A 21,337-nucleotide genomic window follows, 5' to 3' on the forward strand; every position below is an offset into this window, starting at 1 on the left:
TTATTAGCTATGAATGAAACTTTGGGTACGTTACTTAACTCTTCTGAATCTTGGGCTTTCATCTATAAAACCAGGATAATAGTATTAAGCAGAGGTTCTCAAAGTGAGGTCTCTGGTCCAGAAGCATAAGCGTCACGTGGAAAATTGTTAGAAATGCAAAATCTGGAGCACTACCTCAGACCTACTGATTTAGAAATGCCAGGAATGTGCTCAGCAGTCTGTGTGGTACCAAGTCTTTCAGACACATGCTAAGATTTGACAACCATTGGCACAGAAGCACAGAGACAGAAAGGAGTAGCCTCCATTGAGGGTGTGGTGCGCTGCCTGGGGAGCCCTGGTTGATTCTCGTGGAGCGCACACAGGCCTGGGCTTCAACTCTGCAGGTGCAGCGACCTTTCTTGTCAGCACTTACAGAGCAGGTGTATCTTTCAAGGTCAGACTCCTGTGTACCAAGTTCATCTGCCTACACATCCTCATCATTTGTGAATTCTGTAATTTGTGAATTCACTTACTTGCTAAATTTATTTTTAGTAAATCGATACATGATTTTCTTCATCATCTGTGGACATTCCCAGAGAAGAAAAAAAAAGTGAGTTCCCCTATGTGCACATTACCTGCTGGGGTCAAAGAAAGTGATGTTTTGCTTTCTCTTATCATCTCTCCTAGTGTCAACAAGGTGTCTTTTAATAGTCTATTTAGTACCAAGGCTTTTTTTGTGTGTTTGCATGTGTGCATTTTATTGATGATTTCTTTGTTTAAAATGGTCGCGGACTTTGAGACTGAAGGGCTTACTGTCTAGTTCCTGAGTGCTGAAAGGCTGCGATTGCCTCATCTAGGAAATACATGTGTGAGATAAACTTCATTCAAGCATAAGTTATTAGTGTTATTGTTTGAGTGTCAATATTAAGGAATCAACAATGTCTATTAAATAAGATGTTTTTAAATATAAACACACATGAAACAAGGTTATGCATTGGTCTGTTGATTAAACTTGTAACTAGAGGCTCACAGGATCCTAACCTGTTTTTCCTTTCGGAGCTATGTTCAGTATTAGATAACTCAGTGCCTGGGACAAGTTTATAGAAAGACTACAATAAGTGATCAGAATTGAATGTGCATACAAATCAGAATGACTATGGATTCTTTTATACTGAGTAGTAAAGCTCTCACTGGGACCAGCAAGTCTGTGTTGGTGAGGGAAGTCATTTCCTTCCTGTCAGTAGGCTTTTAGAGAAAGCAGGTCAGGAACCATTTTTTCCCCATGTTTCAGAACACTGACCTATCCCAAGATAGTCATCTCAGAATGGAAGCCCTTGGCTACATCTAGCCCCTCCTCCATCTGTGGTCAACCTCCTCACCTAACAAAAGTTTTATAAGCTCTTTTGGTCAATGGGGCTGGAAACTCTGGAAGTGACTTGACTGAGATTCTTGGTGCATATGTCTTCAGTGACCCCTCTTTTTCTTTCTTCTCCCAACCCACCAGGATTGTCCATTATTTCAGCTCTGCCGAGACACCTGGTCTGGTGATTAAGGAGCCAGCCTGCTGTTTCCAGGTCACTTTTTGTATTTCTTTCTGATTCGTTACATTTTAGCTCAACTTACAGAAGTCAATCTTATTTCTTTTTAAAAAAATATCATGTATCAGGTTTCTTTGAAACTCTGAAGTGTTGCCCACACATAGTGTCTACCTAGCAGGGTCATTGTGAGGCTTGAAGAGACAAAATATGCAAAACACACTGCACAATGAGCTTTTCAGGGTTGGGATTTGATAAACATTAGTGTCATTTCGTATATCAATTACTTCACACAGAGTTTAGCACAGACCTGAGGACAAATAATGAATAGATTTGGCTAATAACATCTCTAGAATCGTGTTTTTTTCTGATTAAAATAAATGCATGTTCATTGAAAAAAAATTAGGTTTCAGATGAAAGTGTAAAGAAGAAAGTAAAACAAAGTTTAATACCTATGAGATAATATCAGAGTTCAATCATCTCTCTATTGCTGAAAATTTATTTTGAAATCTTTTGCTAATTCAATAATATGGTGACCTCTTTACATACATTTTTGTAAACTATTCTGTATCTTTGCTTAGAAAAACTTCTTTGATGGGGGATTGCTAGGTTATCTTTTGACCCTTATTTGCAAACCCCTTTCCAGTAAGTTTATGTCAGTTGCCATTTCTGATAATTGTGAGACTGTACCATTTAACAAAACTGAACAGCTGATTAGCTAAAATGAAATCTGAATGTTATTTTTAATTTTCATTTATTACAAGTAAGACTGACCCACTTGTCTATATTTATTGACATTTTGTATTTATTCTTTTACCAATTTGCTGGCTTATATCCTTTGCTTATTTTCTTATTGAGATATTTTTATTTTCCAATTTAATTGGAAGAACTCTCTTAAAAATATTAACTTTTGTCTTTTTAGTTCATCTTCTAATTTTGTTTATGATTTTTTTTGGTATAGACCTTAAAACTTTTTAAAGTCAAAATTTTTCCCCACACGCAAAATTGAGTAGTATTTTAAAGTGTGATATCAGGAAGAGGTCTAACATTTTTTTCAATTGGTTAATGATGATAATTCAGCATGTGTCCTAATAACTCCTGTAGTGATTGGAGTAGTTCTGAGGTGGTAGAAAATGCATTAAAATTAGAATAAAAAGACTGAGGAGTTAACTATCCCTAGGCAAGTTAATTAACATTTCTGGGTCTCAGTGCCCTTATCCATAAAATGGGCATGATAAGATGTACTTCATAAAGTTGCTATGAAGATTACTCGAGATAAAAAGCATGTAACCATATTTGTCATAACATTGTCCCTGGGACCTGACTCTTCTTGGAAATTGTTCATTTAATCTTTATTTGGGGTTGTTGGTTCACACTGTAACCAAGTGACGCTGATGCATCTCCTAGAACCAAAGAACTGGCAGTTCCTACCTTCTTGTGAGAAATTTGCATTTTTGTTGGTTAGAATTGTGTCCTGAGCAGATAATTCTAATTATCTTACTAGAAATTCATGCTTTTGCAAAGTGGATGAAATCTTAATTTAGCTCACTGAGCAGATTCATGTGGCCAAAGCAAAGCAGAGCACTAGAGAGGGGTTGCCCTTGGGATCGGAATGGAGACCCTTATTTAGGCCTGAATAGTTCTAATGAGCGCTCACGTGTGAATGTTGCTTGCTGAGCACAGCAAGTCTAGGGAAGTAGGAAACTCTTATCAATGGAGACTTTTGAATTCTTAGATGACAATGGATTTATGTTTAAAATGTAGGATAATTAAGAAACACAAAATAAAGAACTACTTAAATATTTTGTTAAATTTTAAATAAATATTGATAAGACCATAAAGATATATACTAAAAGGTTAACATCATCTTTTTCTTAGGGTTAGAAATGATTTTGATTGTCTTCTTTTTGTCTGTATTTTTACACAGGTTTATTACTTTTGCAATAAGAAACTGTATGTTCTGTACTTAAATGTTTATGTGCGAGTATATATAGGAAATCCATTAAGCATTTCTTGACTCTGTCTCTCCCCTTCATAAAACTACAATGAATTCTTCACTACTGAATCCAATTTGAAATAAAACATCACAACCTAGTGTACATGGAATGATGATAAGAAGAAATTCTTCAAAATGTTTGTTAGAGGGAAAATTTTTAATTTTTGTGCTATTATTTTAGAATATACATTATAACTCACTTATAAGTATAAAAATTTTAAAAATGTATTTTGTGCTTCATCTTAGACAACAACGAAGAGAACTCTTTCAAAACTGTAAGTTGCTTCAGACTTCTTACAAAGCAAAATGAATTTTTAGTGATTCTCCTTCCAGTGAAAATAAAAATACTCCAAAAGCCATTAGAAATTAGATGAAAAAGGTAGCATTTTTTCTTTTCATTGCAGTGCTGAGGGTTGAACCCCAGGCTTCAGACATCCTTGACAAGTGCTCTGCCACTGAGCTACATCCCCAGTCCCAAAAGGGATTTGCAAAGAATGGTGCATAGAGGCTGGGGCTCCTGAGATGTTCCAGAGGGCATCTAAGGTCACACTGTTTCCACAGTATGCGAAAACATCATTTGCCTTTTTTGCTGTGCTGACATGAGTACTGATGATGGGAAAGCAGTAGTCAACTGCTGGTGCCTCTGCACGTGACCAGACAGTGGCACCAACTCTACTAACAGTCCTAATATTTTTACCGGCAACCACTCACTATAATAATAAAAGCAAATATAAAAATAAAAGCTTCACTTGACTATCCTTGAAAAATCATAAGGAATCTATAAAAATCAGACTAGAATAAATGAGAAAATTTATTAAGTTTGCATAAGTTAACTTGAAAAATCAACTGCATTTCTATAAATCACCAACACACCATTAAAAAATGAACTTGAAAAAAATACTCCTGGGAACTGGGTACAGTGGTGCATGCCTGTCATCCAAGCTACTTGGAAGGCTGAGGCAGGAGGATTGCAAGTTCAAGATTGGCCTCCATAGTTTAGCAAGGACCTGTCTCAAAATAAAATTTTAAAAAAGGGTCTGGGTATGTAGCTCAGTGGTAGAGTTCCCCTGGGTTCAATCTCTACTATTGCAAACAACAAACAAACAAACAAAACCCTAGGAATAGATAAAACAAAACATCTCTACCCTGCAAATAACAAAGTGAAGATATGTCATATGAAGTGACTGGTAGATTCAATATGTTTAAGATGTCCAATCTCTTCAAATTGATCTATGGTTTTAATACAATCTCAGTCAAGATCTCAGCATATTTTTTGAAGAAAATGATTGATTCTAAAATTTATATGAAAATGCAAATGTTCTAGGATAGCCAAAAATAAGAGTGAAGTTGGAAGACTTATACTCCTGATTTTAAGACTTTATAAGGCATTAGTAGTTACATGGGTATAATCAATGGAGCAATGAAAGAGAATATGTGTGGAATTAGATGAACACACATATAGTCAGTTGCTTTTTAACAAAGACAACAAGAATAATTTGATGTGGAAAGGTAAATTTAGTTTAACAAACAGTGCTGAAAAAACTGGATATCAGTAAGGAAACAAAAGATGAACCTAGACCTTTTATTCTCATTCCCAATGCAAAAACTCATTTGTGATCATAAATTTCCTAAATGTAAGTACTTTAACCATAAATCTCCTAGAGAAAAGAGAAAAGAAATCTCTGTGCTCTTAGAGCAGGCAAAGATTTCTTGGGACAAAAAATACACCAATCACAAAATTAAAAATTGATAAATTGGACTGCATCAAAATTAAAAACTTTTGTTTGACTAAAAACATTGTTAGACAAATAAATATACAAGTCACATCTGGGAGAAAACATTTGCAAAGCATGTTTGACAAAGAACCTGTGTTCAGAATATATAAAGAACTCACAACACAATTTTAAGAAGACGATCTAATTTTAAAAATGGGCAAAAGATATGAGGAGATGCTTCACAAAGCACAAAATGAGACTGGAAAATGAAAAGATATTCAACATCATTTGTTACTAAGGAAATTCCAATTAAAGCTACAGTGACATACCACTGTATACCTATTAAAATGGTTAAAATTAAAAGACTAATTCTTTTATGAGACTAAAAGCATTTAGCAAATGTAAAAGTGAATATCTGTGCTAACCCCAAGCATTAGGGTGAATGTGGAGTGTCTGGAGCCCTCTCACATTGCTTATGAAAATGCAAAGGAGTACATCTACTTTAGAAAGTTGTTTGGTAGTTTCTTTAAAAATTACAAGTACACTTAAACAATTCAGCAATTCCAGTCTAGGTATCCATCTAAGAGAAATAAAACAGACATACATATAAAGATGTATATGCAAATAATCATAGCAGCAGTTTTCATGACAGCTAAGAAATGGAAACAACTTGAATGTCCATCAATGGAAGAAGGAATAAACAAAATGTAGCAAACCCATTAAGGACTGACAAAAAGGATCAAACTGCTGGTATACACAAGATCAGTGATAAATCTCAAAAACATTACACTGAGCAAAAGAAGCAAGACACAAAGGTGTTTACTGTTTTATTTTAGCAGTATGAAATCCAAGAATAGGCAAAACCAATCTAAATTTTAGAAATCACAAAGTGATTGCCTCTGAGGTAGTAGAAGTGACTGGAAAGGGGCATGAGGGAATTTTCTGAGGTGGTAAATGTGCCTACATCAGGTTTTGGGTGTTGATTTTACTGGTATATTCAATTATTAAGCCTCATCAAACAGTATTTTTATAATGTGTGCATTTTAAGTGCATACCAGTTATGTTTTAAAGGGGGGCAGATCATGCCCTTTACTAATCTGCCCCACTTTTCTTCCTATCTTCCTGCCTGGGGTGAAGAAATGGTGCTTAGTGCCTAGCAGCCTCTTGGACTATGAAGACAAAATCCAAGTGCCAAAGATGGTGGAGAAAAAGCAGAGAAGTCATGGATTCCTGGTGTTTGTGGAGCTGTCACCCAAGCTCTGACTTTACATGAACTTCGCTTTTGTAAAAGAAAGAAAAACAATCTCTCCTTTTAAGGCTACTGTTTCTGACACTTGCAACCAAACACAATTCCTAAGAGTTAAAATCAGTGGTATATTCCTTTCACAGTTAAATTATTTTTACCTATGTTAGATTATATTTGAGAAGTACACTGATGTGTTTTTAAACACAATAAAAGTTGTCTTTTATAGAGATTGCTTGCTTTGGTGTATGAAAATATTAAAAATTAATATTTGGAAAATTATTTCATATATACTAGATGCATAGTAGTACAGGGCTTGGTTTTGGACCAAACCAGATCTTGGTATACTTATTAGTCATGTGCCCTTGGGCAAGTTATTAACCACCCAGAGCCTCTGTTACTTCCTCTGAGTATAGGGCTGATGAAACCTGCCTTAACCTGCTGTCATTACAGAGATCAAATAAGGTCATGTATGTAAAGCCTTCAGTGCAGGGTCTGGCACAGAGCAGATGGTGGCTCTTTTTCAATAGAAGGATCTTAAATAATTTGATTTTGAACTTGTCATTGGCTGCACAGGTAAGCCATCACAAAGCTATTTGTCTTTGACCATCCTGCATAATACATGGTTTTAATAGCTGATTATAGCACGTAATAATGGAGTCAGTGCCTCATTTCCTATGAATTTAATAGAAGTGAAGGCTGCAAAGGCCTTCTCCAAGCAATGAGAGAAACCCACATTTCCCAAAGTATGTCAGAGGAAGCTGCAAAAATTATTATTTTGACAGAAGTCATCATAATAGAGAAAGACTGGAAACAAATGGAGGTTACTGTCAGACAGCTTCAGAAAGTGGTGGTCATTGGAGATTGAAGGTCTCCAAAGGGCAGGGAGGGGGACAAAATCCAATGGAACCTACAGTGAAAGACTCAGCCCCCTTGTCTACAGAACAGAAAACCTAACTGACTGTGCCCTGACCTTCCCTGGAGGCAGATGCTTGCAGATGCTGCAAGGCTAGAACTGTGCATTTAAGATGACTTATTCTTGGCTGCAAGCAGCTTGGGCATCTGAGAGAACTGCTGAGATCAGACAGCCAGACAGAAATGCCAGGGATTTAGCAAGCTCCTGGCAAGTGTGGCTCAGGGAGGGCAGGGGGCTATCACTATGGAAATCAGTGCACAGAGATGCCAGAGAATCACTTACCTGCAAGGGTTGGCAATTTCCTCTGGCGTTGTTTTCATAAAAGGGGAGACGGGTTTTTCCACAAAAGAGCCAAAGCCCAGTCTAAAGTTGCTAGTTAATTTAGACATCTCCTTGGAAAGCAGGGAGCCCAGCTCTTTGATTGTGTTGAGGTCATCATCCATGGAGGCGGAGAGATCCATGAGGTAATACAGGTCCACAGGGTAATCCTCGGTCTGGCGGACATGCACTTGCAGAGTCTGTTCACCACCTGCAGAGCCCCACAATAAAAGCAAATTCATAAAACACAAGAAGGTTTATTTGTAACTGGCTAATCTCTGGGCCAGCTAGCTATTTCATTTCTTTAAGAACTTACTAAGGACGCATACCATTTAATGAACTAAGTGGTAGAGCTTTTAAATGAATACATCCACAAAAATCTTTCAGCACCGAGTTTATAAGTACTGAAGAAATATAAGTTAGGATATTTTATATCTCCTGGGGAGAACTAGCATCCATTTAGATGGAAGATAAGCTGAACTTTTTGTGTGTGGCTTTAGAAGAGGTGAACCAAATAAAGGGGAGTTTAAATCTACATTTCAACCCTTGAAAAAATGTGAGGCAAATCTAAGCCACATTTGAGCAATTCAAATAGTTACTACTAGAAAAGACTTCTTTGGTAACACATTTGGAGTAGAAGTGACCAATATGAATAAAGAAAAGTGTTAGCTGAGAAACTTCTTATTTCCTTAAGAGTGGGCAATTGGAGGCATAATAATCAATGATCTGTGATATGTAGCAGCTGAATTAGTGCAATGGTAATATTACACACATAGCATTATGTTTATTTACATGAGCCAACACAGAAGAAAGATCCCCTCTCTTCTGTTAAGAAATCGTAACGTACCTGGTCTCAATTTAAGTATCAAGTTTTGAGGTGCAATCTGGACAATGTCAGAACTATTTTTCTGTCTGCCTACACTGAGAGGCTTATTTTTAAGGATTTCTATATGGGTGACAGGGTTTTCGATGAAGGTTAATTGACATCCTTTGGCTAAAAGATTTGTTGGGGTATCACATCTTTCACCAACTCCAGATGGATGCGTAAAATTCTAAAAAAGAAAAAATAGAGAAAAAGAAGACAAATCTGCATTTCTTTATAAGATGCCAGTAATTAAAATTTTTTACATGCTTTCCTAGTTAAGCATCTTGCCATCCTAAGTACATCATATCCCCATATGATGATTGATTGTGGGTCTTAAGCTAAGTTATAGTTGAATGACCAGTGAGTTCTGCCAGCAAAGTTACGAGTTAAACTGGAGTCTCCTTTTAATTATATTCATTTGAATTCATTAGCAGTTTTTTTTTTTTAAGTTCATTTATTTAAAGCTTCTCCTTTGCTATGACCAGATTCTTGAAATAGTTGAGTTCATTGAGTTGACATTTTTCTGTCTATTGTTTGTTTGGGATGACCTGTTGGTTCTTGGAATCCTAGGACTGTCCAAGCTTTACAGTGCATGTATTACCAAATCCAGTAGCAAAGAGAGGTTGTTTCTATGGATTCCTAAAGAACAGAGATTAGACATTGCCCTGTCTGATACTTTAGTGGTTTTATTCACACTTTTACTGCTGTGTTACCATGATTAGCATTACTTCACTAACATTGACCTCTCAGGAACCTTAAACTCAGTATCTTAAAGTGAACTAGTTCAAGGTTTTAGAACTTTCTACAAGATTTGGAAGTAAGGAAGGGAAGTACATGATGGTTTAAAAGCCTGTTTTTCTATACAGGACTCTGGAGTTTCCCAGGTCCCATTGAATTCACCTGGGCAGCATGGTATAGTGTTTTCCAGCAGAGAAGTAGCCATTCCAATCCTGTAGCACCAAGAGCAGAGAACTGGAGCCCAGAGATACCTATCTTACCTGACAGCATGACTGCTCTAGAGCTGGTACTAGGAAAAGTTGAACTCAAGGCCCATTGACCCTTATGCTTAAACAGAACCAAACCAATGCCCAAATTTTTTCCTGGTCCTTTCGAATTCAAAGTCACTCTTGATGTTTTCACTAAGTAAAAAAGCTACCTCTCTTCTGAAATTAAATTTCGAGAATATAATTTGTGATCTACCCGTCAGGCCTATGTGTATTTGAGGATCTGGGTCAGGCATGGCAAACTCTCATACTTCTCAGAATGTAAGGAAGGCAGACAGTGGCTGAGCAAGCTGCAAGAGACTTCTCAATACAATGCAGTCACTATCAGCTGTAGTCCCAGCCTTTGCCAGAGGTCAGAGGTGGTGTTAACCACACAACCTATTGTGTGTTTTTCCCAAGCAGATGTCTATTTTACTTTTTGTTCCAATTACCTCAATTGATAACCCGATAACTACTTTTGCTATTGGAATGGCCTCCTAATCTTGCCATAAAATATGACAATCATTTAGCAAGCAAGTGTCATCCACAAGTAAAGCTATCTGTAGTACCTTAGGAAACTCTCTTAAATGACTGTTAAAAAGTGCATTTAAATAAAAATTCTAGAATGGTTTGCTATTTTGTGTCTCTGTAATGAAATTAAAGCTGTCTTCTTTAGAAAGTCAATGTCCAAAAAAAAAAAAAAAAAAAAAAAAAAATGCCTACCCTCCACATGTACATTCTCAAACCTGCGTTTGATACTTGAGTTCAAAAGAGAATAATTCCCTCGAATGTTGTTTGTGGCTCCATCAGTCAAGGGAGTGAGCCAGGACAGTGAGCCAGGTTGGTGCTCTTTTGTCTGGGAGGCTGCCCTCCTTGGATACACGTTCAATGTGGGATTTGGGTTTTAACAGCTACAGCCCGGGTCTGATTTGCTTCCCTTTGAGCTTGCTACTCGTCTCCTGCTGAACTTGGCATTTGTATGGCTTGATGTGTGTTTAGATTCTTTCCACGAGATCCAATAGGTAGAGACTTGTTTTAAAATTCAGTTAGGTGTCTTACCATGACACCTTTGCAGACCACTCTATGGTGTCACAGCACTGGCAGTGACTTAGAGTGGCTTTCTCTACACCCCCCAGTCATCCTCCCACTACTTCATATAGTTTTCAGTTTTAGATAAGGAATGTCGTGCTCGCTTCGGCAACACATATACTAAAATTAGATAAGGAATGTCTGTTTGGAGCTTTGTCATTGGTGTGATACAGGGTGACTGAGATCATGAAAATATAATTTTTAAAAGAACTGAATAAGGTCTGAGTAATAATGTTTTCCCTCAAACTAGAATGCTGCTTATAGAAACTAGCAGTGGCTCACAATGGATCCTGTTCCCAGATAGAACCCAGCTATAGTACTGATATTAAATGCATGTTTAACTTCAGAAAATATCTCCATGATTGCTGATTGTCCAGAAAGTCTCAACATTTTATACCCATAAGAAATGACCTTAAAATAAGAAGAGGAACCAGGTTAAAGGATTTTGGGTTAAGTATTTTATTTGGAATAATTCGACATGCGTTCCTTCCATGAATTGTGTTTGAAAGCAATCATGTGAATGCGACTTTGATCCACTAATACTTTTATTTTCCTTTCTTGATTTGTTTTACTCATATAACCCCACAGAAAGAAGGACATTATCTGAGCTATCGTTGAGGAAATCAACATAAGTGTAACTGCACAGAACTTTTAAAAACACGTTGAGGTCATTTGTTTTACCTCCTGGGAACACCAGGCACACTGAGGTCCAATGAGTAAGCAGTCTCCACAGGTTTCTGCTCCTCCCACGGCACAGCCACCTACGTTTAAACCCAGCAAGGTGCAAGGGATTAAGCACACTTTCATTCATTCTATTTATGAGAGTTATGCCTCTTGAATTACTTGAACAAAACAATATCAAAATGTGTTTTCGTCTTCAAAAGTCAATTCTCAAAATGCTAGCAATTCACATAAAAATTTACATTTCACATCTACCACGTTGAAAATGTGTGCCTTATAAACCAAAAATCATCATTCTCTTTCTTTATTAAAATATGAACACATAATCGTTCACAAGTACAGAATCATCCTCTTTATTATTCTTATTAAATACCTGCCACATTAATCTTTAAAATTATTTGTACCCCTTTAAAATGCTTCTCTTACAGATGTGGGATTTCTGTTTGTGAAGTAAAATCCTTTTTCTCTCTCAAGATTATTACTCTCAAGAGGAGGGACTTATTGTATAAGAAAATAGAAGTTTCCAAAATGACTGTCACAAAGGCATTAAGAAGTCCTACTGTGCAGTAATGTTATTTAATTCTCCTCATTAAAATGCCTGTGTAACCTTTGTATTTATTTACTTTAGGCCTAGAACATTCACGGTGGGACCAGCCCTGTGTTTGCCTGTAATTTGTTAAAGTGTTCGCTCGGTGGCAAAAGAGCCATCAAACAGATCAAATAAAAAATGACTGTAGGTCTAGTTTCTGAACCAAATGACAGGTTTGTCAAGCATATCGTGAAAGCAACATATCCGAGAACGGAGGTCTTACCTTGTACGCGATCATTCCTTCCTAGAAATAGAAAGAACAGGCAGAGCAGCTCAATCCCCATTCGTTTCAGTTCTCGCTGTGCAGATTAAAAAATGAATTACCTTCAACGTTACAAGACCAAAGCTGAAGATCGTTAAAGGCTTTCTTTCTTGAAGTGTAAAATTTTAAATACTACTTACACTGCTTTGAAAAGAAACTTGAGATGTAAATTAAAAAGTTTTCATTAAGACTGAAATGAAAACAGAGGCTACCTGGACAGGTAAAGAAGAAAAGCTGTGTTTAAAAGCAACTTCAACATGATTTACTTCCTTGTTCTCCTTATAAGGAAGGCAGGTGTACAATCACCAAGAAGGTGGGGAAATTCATTCAGGAGAAATTTTTGTGTAAGTTCTATTAGTCTCTCTGCATCCTAGAGAAAGTTGATATCTTTAGTGAAATGCTGATCAATAAAATGTCAAAAGAGCAATTGAAATATGATTGTTTCTATAATAATTTTAATTTAATGAAAACAGTAAAGATGTGAAATAAAACATAAGCATTTAAGTTACATGTAAGGAGAGTAAAAAAGAGAAACAAGCTAAATGAAAATACCTGAGATTTCTGTATTCCATGTTAAATTCTCTGCAGATAATTAAAATGAAGTCTGAAAAATAAAAATATTATTTTACAGGAAGATTAGAAGTTAGGTTAGGGAAAATAAAACACTGTTTTCTTATTTTTTAATTGGATAAAAGACATTTCCCATATGGAATTCTTATTTAAAAGTTTATTTAGCTTGCTTTTCCATTTTCAGTGTCCCTAATATTGCTTTCACTTTAGAAATCCACTATTAACTGTAATTTATCTATTCATTCAATAAGTATTTACTGAGTACTGGTTTTGTGCCAAGTATCACTCTTTTAAAATATATTTCATTTTAAATAGACACATAGTATTGATACATAGGTATGGGTCTAGTGTGGCATTTCAGTACACACATACAGTGTGTAATGATCCTATCAATAGGGTCATTAGCACACCTCTCACCTCAGATATGTATCTTTTTTTGTGTTGGGAATGTTTATAGTCCCCTCTATTCACTCTTTTGAAATATTCAATTAATTGTTTTCAACCACGGTTTTCCTGCTCTGCTTTAGAACAGTCAGCATTATTTCTCCCTGTACCCATGGACCCTCCTCTCTCTATCCCTCCCTGTCCCACACCCTTCCCAGCTTCTGGTAACCACTATTGTATTCTCTATCCTTTTAAGATCAACTTTTTATCTTCCACATATAAGTGAGAACATGTGGCATTTCTCTTACTGTGCCTAACTTATTTCACTTAATGTAATAAGCCCCAGTTCTATTCATATTGTTACAAAAGACAGAATTTTGTTCTTTTTTCTTGTGGTTGAATAACATTCCATTGTGCACATAAAACATTTTTTTATTCTTTCACCCACTGATGGACACCTAGGTTGGTTCCATATCTTGGCTAATGTGAATAGTGCTCCGATAAGCATGCAAGTGCAGATATTTCTTCAACATACTGATTTCTTCTCCTTCGAATATATACCTAGAAGTGGGATGGCTGGATCATATGATTGTCCTATTTCTAGGTTTTTTTATTTTTTTTATTTTTTAAGAAACTCCATATTCTTTTCCATAATGCAGATATCATCCTTGAAACAGAGACTGTGCCCTTGGGGGGTGGGGGGGGACAATCAAGTTCTGAACTCTTGCAGCAAATTCTCTAGACTTGAGAGTAGTGGGAAGAGAGACTCAAGATCAGGAAGTGATCAGGGCTAGGATGAAGAATAAAGTTGTGTAAAAGGAAAGGGGGACAGCAAGGATGTGTTTGTTTATTTAGGATACTCAGGGAGAGTCTCCTTGACCAATGCCATCTGACAGAGCTCTAGATGACATGGGTGACACAGGAAAGTGCTAAGACCCTGAGACAGCCCCATGCTAGGAATTTCAAGGGCGAGTAGAGTATAACAAGGGAAAGGGAAAGTGATCAGGTTTGGAGACAGGAGTCAGATTATACATAGTCTTGACCTTGAATTTTAAACAGGTTAGAGTGCCATAGGAGATCCAGAATGATGTGACGGAATTTACATTTAAAGAGAATCAGGGCTGGGGATATGGCTTAGTTGGGGGAATGCTTGCCTCGCAGGCACAAGGCCCTGAGTTCAATCCTCAGCACCGCAAAAAAAAAAAAAAAAAAAAAAAAAAAGAGAATCACTCCGTCTACTGTGGAAGTTACAAGTTACAATGCATGTGGCAAGGTTGGAAGGACAGTAATGTGTGACTGTTGAGGACAGACACAGTGGTGGTTGGGACCAGAATGTTGGTGATGTAAGAGGAAGAGGTGGTCATGAGATACTTTGAAAACAGAAAGTTTATGGATTGGATGTGGATATGAAAAAAAAAAAAAAGAGGTTTTAGCCTGAGCAACTGAATGATACTCTTCACTGAGAGGGGTTAGACTGGGGAAAGAGGAAGTGAATCAAGAACATGATCAGTTTGAGATGCTAGAAGATAACGAAATGCAGATGCCACTTAGGCAGCTGGATATGGAAATCTGGAAATGGAGACAATGTCAAAGTGTAAACTGTAAATGTGGGATCATCAGTTTGGATTGAAAGATATGAAGCTGATGGTATTCAACGATAAGAGTCTGATTGAGATCCCCAGGCAAGTGAGACTTTCCTAAGTCTTGAGTTTCTGTACACAGACATCCCGCGTAGTCACCATCGGCCTCTTTGGATGAGCTGAGATAAGGGATTCCTGCACAGCTGTCTATCTACCCACTCCACAGTAATTTCTCTGGGGTTCTGCTACCACCCCAAATCACTTCCTCCTGGAAGACAATCAGACTACCTCTCCAAGCCTGTTTTGACGTTAAGAGAACCCCAAAGACTAGCTCTTGCTCATGGAACGTGAGTGGGAGTGGATACAATTTCATTCTCTCAGCCAATTCCATGCAGGCAGAAACAATGTCCTGGGAAAATTCCAAAGACCCAATTCAACCTGTGAAATTGAATTTGTCATTTACATTGAGTACCTTGTGCCATCCCACATAGAGACTTCCAGTATTTATTGTTCAGTATTATTATAGAGCAGGCACTCAATGGATATTGAGTAAACAGGTGAGTACATGAATAAATGGCTAGGAGGGTACAGAAAGCAACCAGAGAGGGAAAATGGGTCCTCTGCTGAGGCTGTGATGAAAGCTGAGAAAAGGCTTAAAATGTAGGGCAGAGAAAATGCAGAGAGGAATTTAAGAGAAAATATAAAGTGAAGTAATGGTACAGGGACTCCATTTGCCTGTTGGCACTGCTCTGGATAACTTGTACCAAGCAATGATGCACAGGGAAGACATGGTCTTGCTTCCTGAAGATGTAGTGCCTGGTGCCCTCCCCTGGAAAGTGCTCTATCCATACCACCACGGAGGGAGGCAGCCTTATTGTCCCACCAGCAGTCAATCCATGTGCTGCCAGCACCCTCAAGGTGCCCTGAATGGAAACTATGTCCCCTTAGCCCACCAGATTATTTTCTTCTGTTTTTGCATATTATGATTCACCTTTTTCATGGGAGATAAGTTCCAATGCCCTCAAGGAATACCTGAAACAAAGGAGAGGACCAAACCCTATACTTACTATGTTTTTTTCTATACATACATATGCAAATTTAATGCCTTTTCTATCATAATGAAATAATTATCACATACTGTGACTGTAGCTTACTCAGCTTGAGGTATGACCTTGTGAGAAATAGAAAGTTTGGTCTTCCATTTTCAGAAAATAGTATTTAGCTTTAATTAGGATGTGAGATCTAATCGTAGCCATTTTAACTATATCATTTCCCTTTAACTATAATCTTTCTCCAATTTAAAATTAGCCAATCACATAGATGGTAATCCTGAGCTGCTCCTATCAGAGCAAGGGGCAGTGCTGCATTAGGGATAAAGTCAGGTGGACTGTCCACTCAAGCGTGCTTGCTTGCCATGACCAGTAGCACACTCTTCTGCCGAAGTAAAGTTTGCCTTGCCAAGCTACTTCAACGAACATGTTTGATTCCTTGCACACCCTAGTATTTCTTTCTTTTTGTGGGGGAGGTAATCAGATATTGAACCCAGGGACACTTAACCACTGAGCCATATCCCCAACTCTTTTAAAATTTTTATTTTGAGACAGGGTCTTATTAAGTTGCTTAGGATCTCACTAAACTGCTGAGACTGGGCTCGAACTCATGATTGTCCTGCCTCAGCCTTCCAAATCGCTGGAATTACAAGTGTGCACCATGGTACCTGGCACACCCTGGTATTTCTAACAACAGCAAAACTAGCATGAATTTCTTTTTCTTTCTTCACAATTTCACAGGTGGAAGATTTGTTCTTACCATAGATCTTAGCAAACTCGGCATGTAAGTTTTTCCTTTCCTTATTAAGTTGAAGACTTTCACTTTTTTACTTTAAAAGAAACCCATTATGGCTTCTCTTTGGCATATCTGAATTATCAGTATCACTGCTCCTGCACTTAAAGGCTGTTTTTAAGTAAAATAAGTGTTACTTGAATACAAGTACTTTGATACCATGACAGTTGATCTGATAACTGATCTGATAACTACATGACTATTAGGTGGGTAGCATATATACAGTGGATACAGTGGACAAAATGATGATTCATGTCTTGTGTGGTACAGAACAGGATGGTGCAAGATTTTGTTATGCTGTGTTTACATAATTCAAACTTTCTTTTAAAAAGAACTTTAAGGGGTTGCAGGGGTTTAGCTGAGTGGTAGAGAACTTGTCTAGTACTCACAAGGCCCTGGGTTCAATTTCCAGTATGATTAAAAAAAAATTAAAAAGAAGAAAAAAAAATTTCAAGATTCACTAGGAAAAAAATCACTGCAAGTATTCATTTGATGTTTGACACAGTAATATTTCAGAAAACATTCCCATTATTGAAAACTGAATGTATTGAAAATTTATATATATATATTAGTTGTAGGTGGGCAAAATACCTTTATTTATTTATTTTTGTGTGTGTGTAGTGTGTGCACGTGAGGGCTTCATGTGTGCTAGGTGAACGCTCTACCACTGAGCCACAACCTAGCTTGCATATTAAAAATTTTAAAAGTGATTTCATTGTGCCACTTAGAATGGTGCACAATTTAAAGTTTATGAATTATTTCTGGAATTTTTCCATTTAATATTTTTGGATTGTAGTTTACCAGATAACTGAAACCTCAGAAAGCCAAACCATGTAGAAGGGAAGACTATACTTTGTGGAATTTGAACTGAGAGATATAGGCAGAAAATCTAAAGTTTGATCATGGAAGGTGAAGCTGACAGGACAAAGAGAGAGAGAGAGAAAGAGAGAGATTGAATGCATCAGGCTGGAGGAAAGAAAGATGATGGTTCAGTCCAATTTTAGAAGTATTCAGCAGCTATGTGGAGGCAGAAGCCAAAGGCAAGGGAAAGCAATACTGGGTAGAAAATGAGGGGGTCAAGGGTATCTGTAGAGAAGGACCCTGAGCTACATGAATTGAAAACAGTCAGATCCACAGACTCACTCTCCTGAGGGGAAGGAGCCCAGACCTCAAGCTGCTGTGAATCCCAAATGCACTTGCAGGTTGGATCTCTTTAAGAACAGTTCTTCCTAGCTATCTCCAGACTCTGCTTCCTTTCGAGCAATGTATACTATCCCGTATCTTATGGTGGTTAAGAGAGTTCTGTATGCTTGCCGTAGACATTTTTAGACAGGCTGGCTGAGCCCATAGGATACTATCTTGGTTGTTCAGAGCTGGCCCAGAGGCTCTGACTTCATCTGTGAACCTGACACTCTTCGAGGGCTCTGAGACAAGGGGCGCGGGAGTGGACACAGCAGCACAGGGCTCGGGGAAACAGTGCCCTGCACTCCAGCCCCTCAGCTGACCTTTGCTTGGAAGATTTAGAATGAGCCATTTTCATCTGTCCGTGACTTTAGGGAGCCACGTACACCTGCCTGACTCACTGCATTCAGCTTGGGTCTCCCCTGGATGCAGCCACTCAACCACATCAAAAATTGACAGTCAAACCCCAGATGGGTCTGCCTCAGGGCCTCACAAAACACTCCCAGGAGAGGAGACACTGAGTAATCCTGGCTGGGAGCCATCTGGAACCCTGGGAATCCTGGTAATGACCATCAGCTTGGACCGGGCTTGATGTTCTCCCTACTCCACTCCAGCACCAATGACAAGTCTTCTACCTCCTTGTGTCTTTCTGCAAGTATGTCTCAGCGAATAGCTCCAAGAAGGCCGTACAAATGGGTGTGTTGCCTTTGAGTCTACCTCTGAGGTAGCTCTGTGTGTGACATCTTACGCAGGGGGTTGTTTGCAGAATTCTATGGCTGACTTGTAGTTGTGTGTAACATAGGAAACAAGGAATTTGAAAGCTGCTATCTTTGTCTCACATTTCAAGACATTCAGGAAAATAATTTCAAAGAAGGATACATAACAACTTCTTGTCATTCTAATACATAATACCCACAATCTGCTAAATGCTAGAGACATACTTCATGGTCTAAACTTTACATTCTAGGCTAGCATTGTGTGTGTGTGTCTATGCTAAAACACACGTAATGTAAAATTTACCCTTTTCTGTTTTGCAGTGCTGGGGATCAAACCCAGGGCCTCCTGTGTGCTAGGCAAGTGCTCTACCACCAAGCTCAAATACATCTCCAGCCTTTAGAATTTACCATTAAAAAAATTTAAGTGTCTAATTCAGTGGCATCAAGTAAATTCATATGTTGTAAAACCTTCACCACAAACCATCTCTAGAACTTTTCATCATCCCAAAATTAAATGTTAGGTCGGAAATTAGGTGACTGTAGGGGGCAAAGCTGAGCAGCTGGAACAAAGAAGCTGAGCAACTGGAGCAAAGACCAGCCCACCAAAGGTGACCAAAAAGTTCGCAGCAAGGTGGATGGAAAGTTCCACTGACCCTTCACACCCACCAGTCACTCAGCAGGACCCCCTCCCACCCCAGTCTATAAAAACCCTGGGCAACCAGGGCCACGTGCGATTTTCTCCGGATCCCTATACCCCGGGGATCTGGGAATTTCGCCCGAGAGCCAAATTCCAATAAAGCTTGCTCTGGCCACTTTCTGTTCGATTTTATTTGGCCGCTAACTGTGCCCGCCAAGCCCGCCGAACTTACATTTGTTCCCGCCACCGAGACCCGCCTGAGCTTACATTAAACTCGGCACCCTTTACCTATTAGCTGCCCCTAATAGCTGCCTTTCCTGGTCCCCCAACCCCATCCACCATTCTGCTGTCTCTATGAATTTAACTATTCTGTTATTTTATATAACATAGCATCCTCAAGGTTCATCCAGGCTGTAGCATATGTCAAAATTTCATTCCTTTTTAAGACTGTATAATATTTTATTATATGGATGTACCATATTTTATTTATCCACTTATCTGTCGATGGACATTTAGTTTGTTTTCACCTTTTGGCAATTATGAACAGTGATGCTATGTACTCATACCTGTTTTTACCTAGAACTTAATTTTTAAAGCCTTTAAGATGCACATGATGGGGGAAGGTGAGTATAATGGGAAGAATTTCGTTTTGGGTATAGAGAAACCTGTGTTTAACTTGCAGTCCTGCCGGGTCCTACTGTCTATCTGTGGGGATACTGATTTTTTCTCAGCACTTTAGTTTTCAGATTTTTGAAACAGTGATAATATCCACCTTTAGGATCTGGCGAAGATTTAATTAGACCACTTTGGGAGGAAACCAGATTTTGTGGGACCTCAAGAGTATATAATTTGAGGGGCCTTCCTTGAGAAAAGGAATGCAAAATTGGAAATCAATGAGGTATGAAAGTGTATGTTTTTTACAAATAAGGCAAGAAAACCATGACAGCAAGTTACTGAAGATTCCAGTGGTTTTTTTTTTTTTTTTTTTTGCTATCACCTTAGGCAATTCACCAGAAATGCTTACTTAGAAAGGTTTCCTGATGGTAATCTGAATTCCTATCCTGCTTTGAGCTACTGGCAGGTCCCAGTCACTCCTAAGCTCCCACTCCTAAGTTGGGGGCCTGGGCTGAAGCTTCATTCATTTCTTAATGACTCCCGTCCCAATCCCCTCTGTGGGGTTCACTCAGGATTCGTGTTTATTGTAGCTTCCTTTATTGAGCACTTACCAGTGCCAGGCACTGTTGAATATTTTATTACTATTGCCTGATTTCATTCTCGCAAAACCCCCATAAAATGGGAACTATTTCACTTTACCAGATGAGGAAAGTGAGGCATGGAGATCTGCCCACATTCACACAGGAATGAGGTCACTGGCCTCCAACCTGAGTGTCACATTACTGTGCAAACCATCTCCTGGAAGATAAGAGATGTTCATGGAGTTAAAACAAAACAAAAACAAAACAAAAATGCCAACAAGAAATGAAATGCTACAAGAAAATTTCAAAAAAAATGTTTGTATCTTTAACCCTCCCGTTTCAGCTCTGGCCCTATAACTGGCTGTCTCCTTTTCATTGTTCATCCTGTGAATCATTTACCACCAAAAATGAGACAAAGATGTGATCCTGGGTTGTACAATCCTTTCTTATTCCTTCTCTGCTTGAAGTCTAGTACAATCACTTAAAAACAAAATGAAAGAAAAGAAGCTGCCAGGTCCTTCGGGCAGCATGAAACAGCTTCAGGAAGCTGAAACCGCTGGTCGGGAGCCAGGCCTGGCACTGGGTGCAGGGGAGGGCGGTCACGGGCATTTCCTGTGGCCAGGAGATGACTCAGGATTAACTCCTGGTGCTTGAGCGGCAGCCCCTCTCTGACTTCTCAGAGCACCCTAGAGCACAGGGGGCACAGGAGTCAGAGGAAGACTGTCCTTGTGATGGGTCTGCTCAAGAAGTCCCTCACCTCAGGGTTCGGAAATTCTTTTGAAGTCCAAAAGAACTGAGCTCTGTTTGTCTTTTCTTTGTGGAATAAATCCAAAGATGAGATTTTCCAGAAAATGCTAGCAAGCTTGAGTTTATTCTGACTTGACTCTGAGAAAGAAAAAGGCTCATTGTGACATGTTTTTCCCACCTATGAAGCAAATTAGTGGTCAGCAAAGGTAAGAAGTCCATGTGAACAAACATTGATTGCCAAGCGATTTACTCATTTGCAGTTTGCAAAAGTGATAAGCATTCCTTTTTTCTTTTACTTTTAAAAGATAAGCA

At 38.4% G+C, this 21,337-nt stretch overlaps 1 protein-coding gene across 15 annotated transcripts in view; it reads right to left on the reverse strand.

The window, feature by feature from the left end:
* Positions 1 to 21,337, reverse strand: part of Itgb6 (integrin subunit beta 6) — a 121,132-nt gene that overhangs the window by 54,601 nt on the left and 45,194 nt on the right. For 7 of the 15 annotated variants that reach the window (XM_047544414.1, XM_047544412.1, XM_047544413.1 and 4 more), the window contains 6 exons: positions 12,724 to 12,775; positions 12,312 to 12,541; positions 12,133 to 12,208; positions 11,321 to 11,400; positions 8,550 to 8,754; positions 7,667 to 7,913 (listed from right to left, as the gene is read on the reverse strand). In XM_047544414.1, coding sequence (XP_047400370.1) covers positions 7,667 to 7,913; positions 8,550 to 8,754; positions 11,321 to 11,400; positions 12,133 to 12,193 — 593 coding nt within the window. In that variant the 5' untranslated portion in view covers positions 12,194 to 12,208; positions 12,312 to 12,541; positions 12,724 to 12,775. Of the gene's footprint in view, positions 1 to 7,666; positions 7,914 to 8,549; positions 8,755 to 11,320; positions 11,401 to 12,132; positions 12,542 to 12,723; positions 12,776 to 21,337 lie in introns of those variants that run through there. The other 8 variants (XM_047544411.1, XM_047544410.1, XM_047544407.1 and 5 more) reach the window with 6 other exon arrangements.

Source organism: Sciurus carolinensis, chromosome 3 (genome assembly GCF_902686445.1).
Source record: "Sciurus carolinensis chromosome 3, mSciCar1.2, whole genome shotgun sequence".
Classification (NCBI taxonomy): Eukaryota; Metazoa; Chordata; class Mammalia; order Rodentia; family Sciuridae; genus Sciurus; species Sciurus carolinensis.